General features: G+C 35.5%; 1 protein-coding gene across 1 annotated transcript in view; it reads left to right on the forward strand.

Annotated features, from left to right (window-relative positions):
* The window catches only part of LOC134529168 (syndetin), a 73468-nt gene that overhangs the window by 29918 nt on the left and 27863 nt on the right, over positions 1 to 15687 (forward strand). The window contains exons 4-9 of the mRNA XM_063362990.1: positions 8492 to 8669; positions 10339 to 10527; positions 11869 to 12093; positions 13940 to 14066; positions 14448 to 14634; positions 14950 to 15139. Coding sequence (XP_063219060.1) covers positions 8492 to 8669; positions 10339 to 10527; positions 11869 to 12093; positions 13940 to 14066; positions 14448 to 14634; positions 14950 to 15139 — 1096 coding nt within the window. The remainder of the gene's footprint in view (positions 1 to 8491; positions 8670 to 10338; positions 10528 to 11868; positions 12094 to 13939; positions 14067 to 14447; positions 14635 to 14949; positions 15140 to 15687) is intronic.

Consider the following 15687-nt stretch of genomic DNA (forward strand, 5'->3'; position numbering starts at 1 on the left):
CTTAGGTGTCTTAACATTACCATCGTTATACATGTATGAATTACTTATATTTTCTCATTCACAATTGAATGAACTGCAGAATTTCAATTTACATAATTATTCGACTAGAACAAAAAATAATTTTCATATATGACAACATCGTACAAAATGTTTTGCAAATAGTCCGAGATACTCTGCTATATGTTTTTATAATAAACTTCCACCACATTTTAAATCAGAAAACCAACTTTGTGTATTAAAACAAAAACTGAAAGATTTGCTGTTGGAATTCAGTTTTTATTCTATTAATGATATGGAAGCAAAACTATGCTAAAAATGTATTATTATTATATAATGTACATTATTTGTTTTTTTTAACTATTATTTACATTTATGTGTATATGATTGTACTTAAATGTGTATTCATAATGTTTAATATTCTTGACGAGTCCTATACTACATGTACAATATAATTGTATATTTTTGTAGTCGACTTAGACATTTTAAAAATAAATAAATAAAATAACAACTTTTCTTCTTCTCACCGCTGAAGAGTGTAAACATTTCTTCATGTATTGGTAGATTTTTTGCTCATCATGATATTTAATGTATAAAATTCACTTGTCCAATATATTTGTAAAAAATTGTATTCTGAAATGATCTGGCGGATGTAATAAACTAATTAGTAGAGTAAATTATGTTGTTTGACTCAGGTAAATTAGTAATACATATAAATAGCCTATTCAGGTTACCTTTGCATGAAATATATTCTGCATTTGAAAATAATCTGGCCCAAGTATGTCATACCCTGACTTTGGAGCTTTCAGTATACCCGGTGACAGTTATGGCACTACAGCACCACAAAAGTGAATGGGTGAAACCCTAACAACTGGAAATATTACCTTGGTACATATTTACACTATTACACGGCATGAATTTGTTGTAACAGTGTTGTTTTTGATTGTTGAAATATAATTTTGTAAATATAGGAAAACAAGAAAAATATTTTTGCAAATTTTATTGGCACCAGTAAACATGGGTTTAGGTTTTGTGTCTTGTGAACAGTGAACCTTTTAATTTGTTATCTTGAATGAAATTTATATATATTGGTATAACATGTCTGAAGGTACATTTTTTATTTACAGCAAATACAATTTCCCCTTTCCTTTTTTCTGAAAGTATGGCAAATAAATGAGACATTCATTAATTCATTCATTGAAATAGGTTTCATATCAAACATCAGAGTGATCATGGTTAACTGTTTTTGCCAACTTTTGGACAGTTGTTTTGACAGCTTGATCTACTAGGGCTCCCAGAAGCCAGATTTTTGCAAAACAGAGTACACAGCATTATTGATCCGTCTGGATAAATGTATGCTCATGACCTAGGCAAAAACTGCTATATTTACTTATTCTGCTTTAGTTTTCTATATTCTGATTAAAAACCTGAATAGTTCAAAAAATATTAACAGTGTTGATTATGGGTCACTGTTAGCCTACATTATATCCCAACCTTCAACATGCTTCTTATTCTGCAAAAAAATATTCTGAGAAGTGGCGACTGGCAATGCAGCGCAACAGCGCAATTTCACTGAGTAGTTTGTAAAGTATAAACATGTTCTTGCTTCTCAATAAGTTAATGTATAGTCTGTATGGCTACACTGCTTCTCCGCCTGAAAGATAGTTTACCTACCTAGCTACTGCTGCCTTGTGAGGACCTGCCAAGCAGGGGTTTGGTCGGGCTTGCAGTGTGCAGAAAGATGTCATGGTCTGTAGGAACGCCACATAGTTTGTGGTGAAACTCTCCCTCCCACCTCCTTGCGAAGCCAGCTGTATGCGCTGGCCAACATTTAAGGCCCATTCTATAAGTGAGAATCTATTACAAAATGCAATTTTGGCCTATTTGTGTACCATGAAATTCAGCATTTTGAGGTAATATGTTATTAATGTTTAACTGTGTATAAAACCACTGAAGGGGGGGGGGGGGGTTGAAATGTAAACCCAGTTGTGGTAAAATTGGTTTTAAGGCCGCGTTTATAGAAAACGCAAGAACGCAGAAACGCAAGAAACGCAACTACGATAAAAGTCCAACCTTAACTCTTCTACCAGCGCGTTTATAAAAAACGCAAGACACGCAATAACGCAAGAACGCATCGCAGAAGTTGTTCAACTTTATACTTCTTGCGTTTTCTTCTTGCGTTTCGGCCTTCTATACTGGTTGCTTTAGTATGTGGAAACTGAAACTGTCGTAATGCATATAGAAGGCTCTGCGATTGTAATTAATCTTTACGCTTGTGTTTCTTTATTTATGTTTTGGGCTGGCATTCTTCTAGTGAATACAGCGCAATGGAGGAAGCTGATGAATTTCTTGTTCAGCTTATCCATAATTTTCCCTGCCTGTACCATAAGTACAACAAAGATTTTAAAAATAATCATGACTTATTCCTGAAATTTTATTTTTTGACGTTGGCGATGGCCGGCGTCTTTGCGTTTTTTATAAACAACTGTGAATTTCTTGCGGTTGTCGCATCCTGCGTTCTTGCGTTTTCTATAAACCCGGCCTAATGGTAACAAAGTAGGATTTAGTCAGGCCTACAGGAGAAAAAAACTTTAGTAACGAACATGATAACTAGATTCATTTCATAACAGAACATTCCTGACCTATGTGTTAAAAGTGTAATTAAATGTATTCACACCTGGGTTAGAGGCCTGTATGTTTTTAAAATATAGGTACGTTTTATACATGCGCATGGTAACTTAAACCAAACAAAATGCTCACGAAAGTGATTCCATTCTGGCAATATATTTATTATGGTTAACAGATGTCGGGGTTTCATATGGTATAAACCAGATAATATCAGGCACCTTAACAAGAATATTAGCCTTTCTTTGCAATTGAAAGCTTAAAGAAGGTTAAGTATTTAACGAGTGTAACTTTAAGAAATAAACATGCAGAGATGCAATAGGTCCGAGTTACGCCTGTTTAGATTTAGTACATAATTATTTGCCGAGAAAATTAATTACAAGTGTTTTATAAGGCAATATCAAAGTAATTGACCAATCTAGTTTAGAAAATAATATAAAGTATCATCCTTTGTGAATAGAGTATTGCTTCTCTGCATCTTTGTTTACAAACAAATCGTTAATTTTCTGTATGGCGGGAAAAACAAGCACGTGACAGCTAAAAAAAAGGGTTTCTAATGAGCATGCGCCGCACGCTCGTTAGTTCAGGTTTTGCCACGACACACATTTTATCGCTGCGGTCGCTCCATAGCAGTCTGCTTATTGCGACACGCATTTAACATGGAAGTTACCACTCTTTCCGTAGGAGTAATGCTCGTTGGATATATCTGACCCCCCCATAACCTCTACTGGACTACCATTTGCAGGCTGTTCCATGTTTTCTGAATGCTCCTGTACCAATTCAATATTCAAATTAGGATCGGAAATTCCTGAAGTTTCAGGAAAACCCGTAAGGTCATCCTGACTGTCTGTACTCATTTTTTTTTTACTATTATAAATTACCAGAAAACGTAGACAACCCTTTAAAACACATTTTAAAAAAAACCTTGAAACAATGATAACTACAAATACAAAAATTTAGACAATAAGAATGTAAGTTTTTGTCCAATTTAGACTTGCTGTTTTTCGGCGATTCATCCCTCGTCCTGCGAAGTACCGAGATGATTTATGTTGCTGGAATCATGTCCCACGATGGTCTGCGAAGCGCTGTTCTACGATGTTCTAGAATGTAGTTCTCGTCGCATTCCTTTCCCACAACATCCCGCGCTGTTCTTATACGGTGAATGCTGGCTTCTCACGCTCGTCTTCGTCTGTCGACGTTTACAAGTACGACGCGGATATACATGTTCACACAATCCATACACGAATCACTCGTTAAAAAGTTATAATTTTGCCGATGTTCCAAAAGGTTTTATCACAGTTAATTTAGATATGATGATTGGCTTTTATTTGATAAGTTTTTACTAAAGTTAACTGTTTTTCCGAATGTTTATTTTTTTATTTTTGCTTGTCATCAGGCAGTGTCTAAATTCGTGCCCCACGGCTGGGCAGCCATGTTTTTACATTCTATGTGTGGCCCGGCTAAGCACACAGAGAAACGTAAAAAAAGACAAACAATGTTCTTTAGGAATTTTTTATTACGATGGTTGCATTCGACGTTATTTGGAAATAAAAGAGTTTATTAAATTTTGTTTGTTTATTTCTTTCCAAAAAAAAATGTTTTTTCTCATCGTTACATGGCCTCAGTACACAATTTTACACATGAATTTAGTTCGAAAGCTTTGTTACTTGCACAGTTTTTGGTTTTTTCTTATACAAATTTTTACGAGGTCTTTGAATTTTGATAGGATGAGGTCCAAATACATACCACAGCACCATACATCTTGCCGTTGATGGTCGAGGAGTCTTGTCACTCGCCAAAAAAAAAATATTTTAGTAATGTCCCTTGGTTAACTACATAACTCAAGGTACCGTCGATCGCGGACCGGAATCACGCGAAGTCGGGCCGATGCCGACGCCTAGGGCCTAAATTTCCAATTAAATTGTCTGAATATACAGAATTTAGGTTAAAAAGATGCGGCCCGGCCCCAGCCCCTAGGCGTAAAGTTGTCTCTTTGTAACTTTCCATAATATGGCGTGAGTTGCCGACGACGTAACCGGGTTCGGCGACGATTGAGCGACAAGTGCCAAGTGACCTGGTCGACGAGACTACCTTCCCTTGTAAAGGTGAAGACAAGGGAGGCAACCCCGTGGGCCAACTGACCAATCAGAGTACAGAATTCAGAAACATGACCATATAAGGAAATTCGGACGGGCGCATCACTCCATGCCAGGGCTCGCCCTGATTGGCTGGCTAGTGGTAGCCTGTAGAGAACTTTCCAGACGGTCGCCACAGCTGTGCGTCCATGTGACGCGTAAATCCCAAACACGCATTTACAAGGTGAAACATAACTTTCTGGCGCCAGTGTGTTGCGCCTGTCCGCTCTTCCTTCTGTACCTTCCAGACTATTCTCGAAATATTACACTAGCAATATCCAATAGAATTTATAATTACCCAACAAATTTAAATACAATGTTCAAAATTTATTACCTAATCAAGGTTGAAATTCATACCGTATTAGAAATTTTGGTTTAAAAATTATGTCCTGTGAAATTATAGTCTACAGTGCTTTAAACAAAATAATTACTGAAATTAATTATCAAATATCAAAATTAATTATTATTATGAACTGGAGTTAACCCACAAATTAATAATTAAGTATCTCAAGAAAATAAGTATTTTAAGGCTATTCATGAAATTTAACCAAAGCATTAATAACAATTCTTAACAGTTCTGAACCATTATCCTTATCTACATATTAAAAAATTATTATCCTTCATATCAAAGTAATACTTAATCAATATTCTTATGACCCAAAATATATATATATGTAACAAATCCTCTTTGTGCAATGCTACAAATTGGATGTTTTTGGAAGGAGTTTACCCTAGTTGTTTAAAAATAGCTGTACAAAAAAAAGATAGACAAAATGTGCCCCAATAACTACAGGTCTATATCCCTGGTACCAGTTTTATCTAAAATAACTCAAAGCGTAATATAAATATAATCAGTAAATTATTTTGAGAGTAATAATTTTTTTACACCATCACAATTCGGGTTTAGAAATGGTATGTCTACTTGTATGGCGGTTGAAAGTATTATAAACTATATTTTAAACTGTTTAGAGTCAAAGACCAAAATTTCTTCAGTATTTTTAGATTTAAGTAAAGCATCTGATCTTGTTAATTATAAAATTTTAACTGAAAAATTGAAATTTGAAACATATGGAAGTAAGGTTATTGTCATTCTACTTGGTGGATAACAGGATGCAAATAACTAAAATAAAAGATAAAAAAATCAAGCTTACTTAGTCTTAAAGATGGAGTACAGAAGGATCAGCCCTTGGACCCTTGTTATTTTTGATTTTCATTAATGACTTGTGTGATTATGTACAAAGTGGTAAAAGTATTTTATATGCTGTTGATACCATTTTCTTATATAATGATAAAAACCTTGATATCTTAAACCAAAGCTTCTGAAAAGTTTTATTTTTGGTTTAAGATAAATAAGTAAGTTGTTTATCAAGACAAAACAGAATCCATTGTTTTTACTTTAAAATCTACTCTTAAATTTAACACTGTTAAATTCTTTGGTATACATTTAGATAGTAAGTTCAGTTGGGATTCTCATTCTCTGATCTATTATTTTTAATAAAGCTAAAATATTGTAAAAGTCAACAATCTATACTTAATATTATAAAGCTGAAGAGTTTGTTTGTTTGTTTGAACGCGCTAATCTCAGGAACCACTGGTCCGATTTAAAAAATTCTTTCAGTGTTGGATAGAACATTTATCGAGGAAGGCTATATATAGGCTATATTATATTATCAATAACATTAGGAATCCTTGCTAAAAGTCCAATTTAGAATCAAATGCGTTGGAGGGGGTTAGATACAACATGCAGTACACGTACGAAGTGTGTGTTGACAATGCCGCAGGCGCTAGAAGTTTATTTCCTATTGCCTATTAACATTGTTGCCACACACTAGATGCCTTATCATTCTTAATTTTCCTATACAAGTAAAAAACACCCGTGTGATATTAACAACGAAGTAATCAGTACCCTCATAAGAGTTCAATTAGTATTTAAATACTTTTTATCACCTTAAATTGCAAACCTAAACTATTGTTTTTTTCCTCTCTCTGTGTTTAATTTGTTTTTTTATTGCCCTTTTTTCAAGTATATATATTTTACAGACTTGAAACTTCACAGTAATGTTCCTTATGTTACGCAGGATGACATTTTCTGAAAATTAGATCCCATGGGTGGTTAAAACCAGGCAACAGTGGGTACTTTGTCTGCATGAGAACAGGATTTTGCATTGTTCATGCCTTCTGCGTCTCCATGGCAACGGGCATCGCGCCACAGTGGCGTACCCACAAAGAAGGGGCATGTATAATGAGCGGCGCAAGAGTGATCTGCCTGTAGACTGCCGTAGCGAAGTACAGGTACATCAGTTGTACGTTGCGTGCACGAGTCGGGAAACCATCGGTGCTATTCATTTTCTGTCCGGTACATTATACAGCATTGTAATAAATTTTCACTGAATTTTTTTTATTTACCATTACGGTAAATGGGAGATGTGGCTTAATTTTTTTCCATTAGTATAGTCGTGCGAAGCCGGGTCGGGCTGCTAGTTAGTAATAAATTCCTACTACGCCTTTTTTATATACATCTTCTTTATGGCATTACAGTACTTTGTAGGGTAACTCACCTGAAGCAAAAAGAGTTTTTATATGGCAGAAAAACCCATTAGAAGCATTGTTTGAATCTCGGAAAGACAATCATGTAGAGAACACTTTGTAAAACTCAAGATACATACTTACATTACCATGTATTTTTTTATTTTACTTGGTTTATTGTTTGTTAAGAATAATTTACAGACATTTATTTTAAGTAGTGTACACAACCATAATACTAGAAATAGATACTTAATTGATGTTAATTATAATAGCTTATCGAAGAGAGAGATGAATATAAGTGTAAAATTTTTTAACATGTTGCTTTTGAGTGCTAGATCAGTGTATAAGTAATTTATGTACTGTTATTGTATATGAATAACAATGTGTATTGCACTATGTGTTAAATGACAATAAAGTATTATAATTATGAACAAAGAAACAGAAATGGAGAAATTTATATTTTATGGATTTACTGATAGTATTTATAGTTTGGTTTTCAATTTTATTATATATTGTTATAAAAATATATCTGATACAATAATGGGTACCAAAATATCTACTCATTTCTCAAACATGTCATAAAATGAAAATACTGCAGTTTGGTTTTTAATAGTACTGTTTAATTATTATAAACTGATGTATATAAATATAATCAAAACGTCAACTGATGTGGCCACAGTAACATTATTGGAAGAAAACTCTGTTAGTATTACACAGTTAATGCTGAAGGTTTTTAAAGTTTTCTAGTATATTCTTAGATATTATAACTGCAATGGAAAGTACACAATTGAAATTGTACCTGTAATTTATCTGATTAAGTTTTTAAACTGTAATAGCTTGGCTTCTGGGTTGTAGCCGTATAACCCAGAAGCCAAACTACTTCAGAGCAATGGCCGTGAAAGCCTGCAAACATTATTTAAACTGTAATGTTGACTTGTGAATAGTTACATTTAAATTAAGTAATTGTAATAAAACTCAGTCATAGTTTTTACAATATTTCCAATAAAACTATTAATGATTAAAACTGTATTATTTAAAGCCCTAATTGTTTACCTAAGTAAAATTTTTATTTTAATGACTGATCCTGCGTGGGAATATTCCCGTAAAACATTGTATCTCATTAAACTATACATATGCAGCATTGATACTTTGTACCTTAGTGAAATCAAACAGGTTAACATTAAATTACATTTGTTGTTTCTTTTAAGGGTTTTGGAGATTCAAAAAGAATTACAAACAACGCTGAGAGTGTGTCGTGAAGGTAGAAGTTACTTAAACTCTGCAGTTCGTCAGTTTACCACAGCAAGCTTAGGCATCTTGGCCAACTACCATAAAAGACAACAGGTTCAAAACTTGTTACATTCATTCAATACTATTAAAACATTGGTAAGTATATTTTTAGTGTCCTGTTTATCTAATTATTTAATTTGTTTACATCATGTTTAGCTTAGCCATTCATACCTAACAAGTCGTTGCTTTTGGTAATTTGGACTGCTTTTTGGAGACATGATGCAGTTGTTCTCCACATTGAAATGTGCCTACTTTTTTAGTACTTTAAGTTCTTTGAGTGTGCACCAACTTATCTTCTGATCTGAGCGTTCTGTTAGCCATATCATTGTGATTTTGTCAGTTATTTTTACACCCAAGTATTTATTATACCTTTTTAGCCCATTACTACATGCATTTAAGGCATAGTCTGTCATGATAGGGTGCAATTTTATGTAATAGTAAATTTTAGTAGCTACTTCATAGCTTAAATGGATACATGCTCCCTATATCTGAATCCATCTGTGGGAAATCTCCAAATATTTAGTTAATGCTGTTTACAATACGTAGTTAATAATGGTGGAATAAAATGGATTAAATTTTAAGTCTGGTTGAGATTGAAGTTGTTAGAATGAAATGTGATGAGATGGTAATACAACATTTACGGAATGAATGAGTGGGGGAAACGGGACTACCCCGAGAAAACCCACTGCCTTACGCCTTTCTCTCTTGGTGATAGAGACTATAGTTCAAACTTGTTTTGTTCATCATAATAGAATTTTTCCATAATTATGTTGTCATGTATTGATATTTTCCAAAATCATCAACCACCCTGAAGTTTGTTATCCGGGGTCAGTTCTATTCCCAATTGGTCTGACTCAGTGAGGTTCTGTCGTACAAACATAATTGCCATATTTTTGGGTGGATTCCGGCTATTGATCTTGGCTGCCAGGTTGCATTTCCACGCTGCCTGCAGTTTAGTTCGCTCAGAGTTTATCCGTACTGACAGTTTTCATTTCAGTATAGTGCTTCTTGTTTCCTAGCAGATTACATTTCACATTTCACACTTGGTGTTCTCAGTAATACTATATTGACTTTTCGATAATCTGGCATGGCTGTGGTCCCAAACATGACTTATTAAAGTTCTGTTACTGTGTATGGTTAATTGTTTTTTGACGTGACAATGTCTAATAAATCGATGAACGCTGGCTGCACGCACGAAAAAGTGTCCCGTTACGCACATTGTCCCGTTATGCTGTGTCCCGTTATGCTCATTGTACGCTTGCGCCGCATCTATCTCTCTTCCACTCGATTGGAACAACCATCGATTTGACTTTTCCGAGGCACATTAAACTTGAAACACTCCCATTCGTTTCCTACTTTTCCTATCATCGTCCTATCCTGAACAGAATAACACCGATTGGAAGAAGTTAAACAGCAAACATGTATAAAAGTTATAGTTAAAATAATCTCTTCGTTAATGTAACAAACATATTTGAATTAATGAGTGCAAATAAAAGTAAATTTATCAATTAAAATTGTAGATTTCATTTTGCTTCTTCTTTGTATCCATACAAAGTAGTGATAATTCAATAAAAAATGATTCAATTTCATTCATGAAAGTGTGCAATCATTTCATCAATGTTTTGTCATGGCGTCGTCACGTTAAACTATCGTCCGTGAACCGACTTTACAGACGACCAATTGTTTTGTTTGTTTTTTGTTTTGCTGTGGTTGGGTGGGGTTGTGAGGTTGGTTTCGAGTCGGAGGGTTGTGTGTCGTGGAGCAGCACCAGACGGAGGAGCGGCTGCAGGAACTGCTGCGCGAGGGCAACTGCCCGGGCGCCATCAGCCTGCTGCTGGAGTGCCAGAGCGCGGCGGCCACCTACCGCCAGTTCACGTGCGTGGCGGCGCTCAGCGGCAAGCTGCAGGACACGCTCGTCATGGCGGAGGAGCAGCTGGACCAGGCCTTGGCGCAGGTGACGCTCGGCCTCGGTTCTCTGGACCAAACCCCAAACCACCCCCGAGCCCGAAGCAAGCAGCGTGACCTAGTTACCTGCGACCCATCCCGAAGGATGTGAAGCAGTGAGCTTACTAGAGAGTTTGACTGTGTACAGGAAAATTTAGTGTAGCCTGGAATGAACGAATTTTTCGAATGTGATTCTGCTTATGTCTTGTCGACAGTGCAGTCATTGGAGACTGTAATTCACGAGAACACAGGTACATTCTTCGAATGGTTCTTAAATGGGGAAGATTGGTTCAAGATGTTGTTTTGGACATACTACACCATTGCTGGTTACGCTGTATGCCATAAGAAACCATGGTGTTGTGCTACTTTTTCATTGTTTCAACCCACTGGGTCTGTATGCTGTAATAATTTTTTGGCTAATTTCCCCACTGAATTTTCTGTGATTTTTTTTTTTTAAAGTGAAAACTTCTTTAGCCGCGTTGAGCGATTTTTGGTAGGGGCAAAACTTACGGGTTTGCATCACCGACATGCTGTAGTAGCAGTAAGTGAAGTAAATTTGACCGCGTGAATACATGACCTAGGTCTGACATCACTGGTAAGTCATAGCTAGGTAATTAATTTTTACTTAATTTTTACATACCACTGACATCTGTTGTGACTAAAAAATTATGTAAGGATAAATGATATCATGCTGACATTGTACTGATATAATACCAAAATAATTTTATTTTTCTTACGTACATTCGACATAGAAATGATGTCATATTACACATTTAAAAACAAAGTTTTAAGTTTTCACTTCTGTTGACAGTCCCCATTTCTGGCTATTTTTTTTTTAATTTTTTGGCACTAGCTGATTTTAGCTGTATTCTGTATGTTTGCACGTTCATCTTTTTTGTATTTTTCATATTTTTGTCCATTACCATGGTATCTTATAAAATACAGTGTAACCAGCAATGGCGTATGTCCAAAACATCTTGAAACAACTACACAGAACAGGGATGTCGGGGAAGGAACCGGCCATGGCTTATCATGAGAAACGATCCCTGCATATTTGCCTTGAGTGATTTCAGAAAACCATGGAAAACCAAAATCAGAAATGCCGGATCGGGATTCGATCCCATGTCCTCTGAGTTGCAAGACCACTGCACTTCTCACTCCTAGAGTGAAAATAATCCAAGAAATCATTGTGGCTCTACATCACGATAGAAAATTATTGTTTATCATTATTATTATCATCATCATCAGTTATTATTAATTATGGAGCTTAACATCTCAATGACATCAAGGTCATTATTTGTGGAAACACACGTCACGTATGGTAACGTCTAAGGATGGTTATCTGTTCCAGCTGTGCAGTCACTTCCGTGCTGACCACTACAGCAAAGTGCAGGCAGCGTACAGGCTGCTTGGGAAAACACAAATGGCCATGGATCAGCTGCACATGCACTTTGCCTCTGCCATCCACAACTCTGCGTTCAACGTGGTGCACGGATATGTGGAGCTGTGCTTCGTGCAATCATCAGGCGAGTCCCAGATGGTGTTGAACAAGAAGCAGTTTCGGGAGTTATGCAAGGTAATGTGTATTGCACAAGGTTTTTCCTTTCTCTGAAGGCTGCATTTTTGTTCCACTTTCAAGCTACCTTGCTGCACCCATATTTGCAGTGAAAATCAGTTTCATATAACATCGCTATTCATAGAATTCTTCTGTTTAGTAAGCTACCTCACTTTTTTCCTGTTAAAAAAAGCACAGGTGCTGAAGCTGTATGATGATTTGAATTTTGAGTCCCAACTAGTTAAAAAAATATATGTATGTTTACATCGCATATATTATCCAAACATACAACAAGCCCAATGTATTTATCCTGTCATAAAATTTTTATTCGTAAAGAAAAAATTCAAGGATCTGTTAACAGTTACACTTTACCATCCGTTCCCACTAAATGATAAGTTTGCATTCTTTAAGTCTGCTATGAGAAACAGAGCAATTGCTTGGTCCCAACTGAACAATAGATGTTTACCTGCTACTGAATACAGATTGTATTTTTTAAGGCTTGTATATGGTTGGTATTTGTTTACTTGCCTTTTTGGTTTTTGTTTGGCTAGCTGCTCTTTGTGTTGCGTGCACATGGTGTAGATGTATAGAGTAACCGCAGCTGATGCTGTGATGTGTGGATACATGGCCAGCCCCAGCTTAGAATCTTGTGAGGGGCGAATAATGGAGGATTTGGGTGGTAAGGAATACCTCCCAGTTCAATAAGAGGTTTGAAATTTTGAAAAATAACAACCTCATTAAAAAGTTATTTTAACACATTTCTCATAACTTCAAAATTTATTACCAAAGATAGGAAGTAGATAATTGGTCTTTATCTCTACAGTTGTTTAGTTCAGTGGGTGTTAGGTAAAATGGGGGGGGGGGGGGGGGGGGGAGAATTGTCCCTGTTACCCGTCCTATAGAACTACCACTTTGTAGATTTTTGGTCAGCAACAGTCTTAGCAAGTGATGTACAATATCTTTGTTATGGAGCAAGGTGGCGCAGTGGCAAGACACTGGACTCGTATTCCAGAAGACCCGAGTTCGAATGCTGATTTTGGTTTTCCATGGTTTCCTGGGATCAATCTAGGCAAATGCTGGGGTGGGTCCTTATCATTGGCAGTAATTGATTCCTTCGCTGGTATTCATGGTCTGTATAGTTGTGTGTTACTCTGTCTAAAGACCTCGCTGTTGATCCAAATAAAATACATTATCTTTGTTGATGCTGCTTATACGCACTGTAAGTACTGTTGTGAGTTTCTCAGAAAGACAATTTTTTTGTAATTCTCATGTCTTGGTTCAACATTTTATTTAATATTTTAATTGTTTTGCATTTCAATTTTATTTTACCACAGCACAGTAGTATTGTTCTTTGCACATGTTCTGTTTATATCCAATGAACAGTAAAATGCACAAGTGGTCTGGAACTGTGCTTTTTGTATTTTTTCATGATAATCTTCCATCAATTCAACAAAATCTTCAAGTTAATATTTTTATTTCATCACAGGTGGAATCGTAAGGTAACTTGTAGTGTCATGTGTTTGATCACTAGCCATGCTGATTGGACATGTCAAAACTTGTTTGAATGCAAAACCGTATGTTAAATACAAACTTTAACATTTCAACATTACCCTTAAGATCAATCTCTTTTATTTGTGTAAGCATTTAATATGACTTTAATTTTTTTTTCTTTAAAACAAAGTATGGTATAATCTTACAAACTAGTTCAACTGGTACAAAACACTTTTCATGTAGTCCATGTAGTTAAAATAGGTGCTAGGATCAACACACATAAGTTAGATGTCAATTTTTCTTATCACCGAACAGTTTTTTTTAGAATTTTTTTTTATCCACATGAATATGTGAGTTTATGTTTTTTTTTTTTCAGTACATCACACCAGAAAGTTTTATCCCCTGCCTTATTGATTTGTGCAAAGCATTGTGGAAAATCATGCAAAGTTATCATCAAGTTATTAATTGGCATCAGGTGAATGATTCAGCAAAGCTGTCTGCAGGTATGCACCCACATATATTTTTTTTGCAAGTTTAGTCCATTTATAATTATTTGAATTTCTACCCCACTGTAGGACTTTGAAAAATAATTAGTTAATTAAATGAAATGAAATCTGGGATGTTTGTGGCTGTTGCTGTTTTGCAAGCAACAGGAAGGCTAGTACTTAAAGAAGATTATAGCAATAAAACTGTTTATGAGTTTTGTAATGTTTCATCTCAGTAGTGAAAAACTTAAGGTACCTAAAATATTTTCCCTGTAGATGTAGGCATGACATACAAAGATGACACAATTATTTTGAATACTGTGCAACTTGATTTTGCTCTGTCTTTTGGTTAGTTGTGTTTAGTTGTTGGTAACTAAGTTTTTTTTGTTTCTGGTACAGATGGAGTTACTGAACCGGTTGATTTTGAAGCTAGTTTTAACAAAGAATATGTGAAACAGAAACTGGAGAATGGCTTGGCTCGCATTTGGCAGGATGTCCAAGCTAGAATTTCTGTGTACTTACTGGGTTCGGGCCGTGCATGGTATAAATTTGAAGAGTTTCTGCAAGTTCTTCGAGTGGTTCATAGGTAATCATTGTTGATTTTTCTTTGCCTTCATGAACATATTTGATTCACCTCAATAATTTTTTTTTATAATGAGCAAATAATTAGCAAAAAATCTTTCTTTGCTAATCAAATCACTGGTCTTTGAAAAATTTTTAATGAATTAGTTTTACTGCTATGGTTTAGTGTACTTGCAGTCTGTTGCTGGTGTTCACAGATACTTACTGGGAAAATTATATAGGAGATAACTTAATTTTATTCATAAACTCATGCAACACCTTTTTAAAAGTAATAAATAATATGCTTGTCCTTATTTTGGTTGTTTTTTTTTATTTGTAGGCTGATAGAAGTAGGTGAGGAGTTTTGTGGAAGCAAATCAGAAGATCTTCAGAATTCAATTCGCACTCAAAGCATTAATTATTTCAGGAACTACCACAAAGGTAGACTAGATGAGGTGCGAATATTTCTTGAGAATGAAGGCTGGGAAATTTGTCCAGTAAAACCAAGTTTTTCAATCTTACAAATACAGGTAATTATATTATATTAATAATATATGTTTTACTGTAATTTATCAAACAGGATTTAATTACAAATGGTTAACCCTTTAATTGGAGGCCTGTCATCAGGGGTGAAAATCTGTTGATCTGTTGGAATCTTGAGGGGGCTTTATCGTTCCCATTTCACTGTTATGATTTTGCAAGTGCAAGTGGGCACTCACAGTGAAGGGCTTTTAAATTTAAAGGAAGTACTGCCCCCTCCCTCCCTCCCTCCCTATTCCCCCCCCCCCCCCCAAGATTAATGCTCATGCATGTCATTATAAAAATACAAAGCAGATGAAGGCTCATGAATAACCTCAAAACATGAAGCATGGAAAGGAAAAATAGTTAAGTAATAGCTTGGACAAGAATCATCCACTTCTCCAAAGCAGCCTGCCCAAAAATCCCAAAGTGGAAGTATGTCCAATGTTGTTAGCTGGCATAGAGTTCCTTGTCATGTACAAAGAAGAGTGCACAGCAAATTTTGTGCGACACGTCAGAGAAAATTTTCACTGTAAGACCTGGTAAAATGAAGGATTTT

Source organism: Bacillus rossius, chromosome 2, assembly GCF_032445375.1.
Source record: "Bacillus rossius redtenbacheri isolate Brsri chromosome 2, Brsri_v3, whole genome shotgun sequence".
Lineage (NCBI taxonomy): Eukaryota > Metazoa > Arthropoda > Insecta > Phasmatodea > Bacillidae > Bacillus > Bacillus rossius.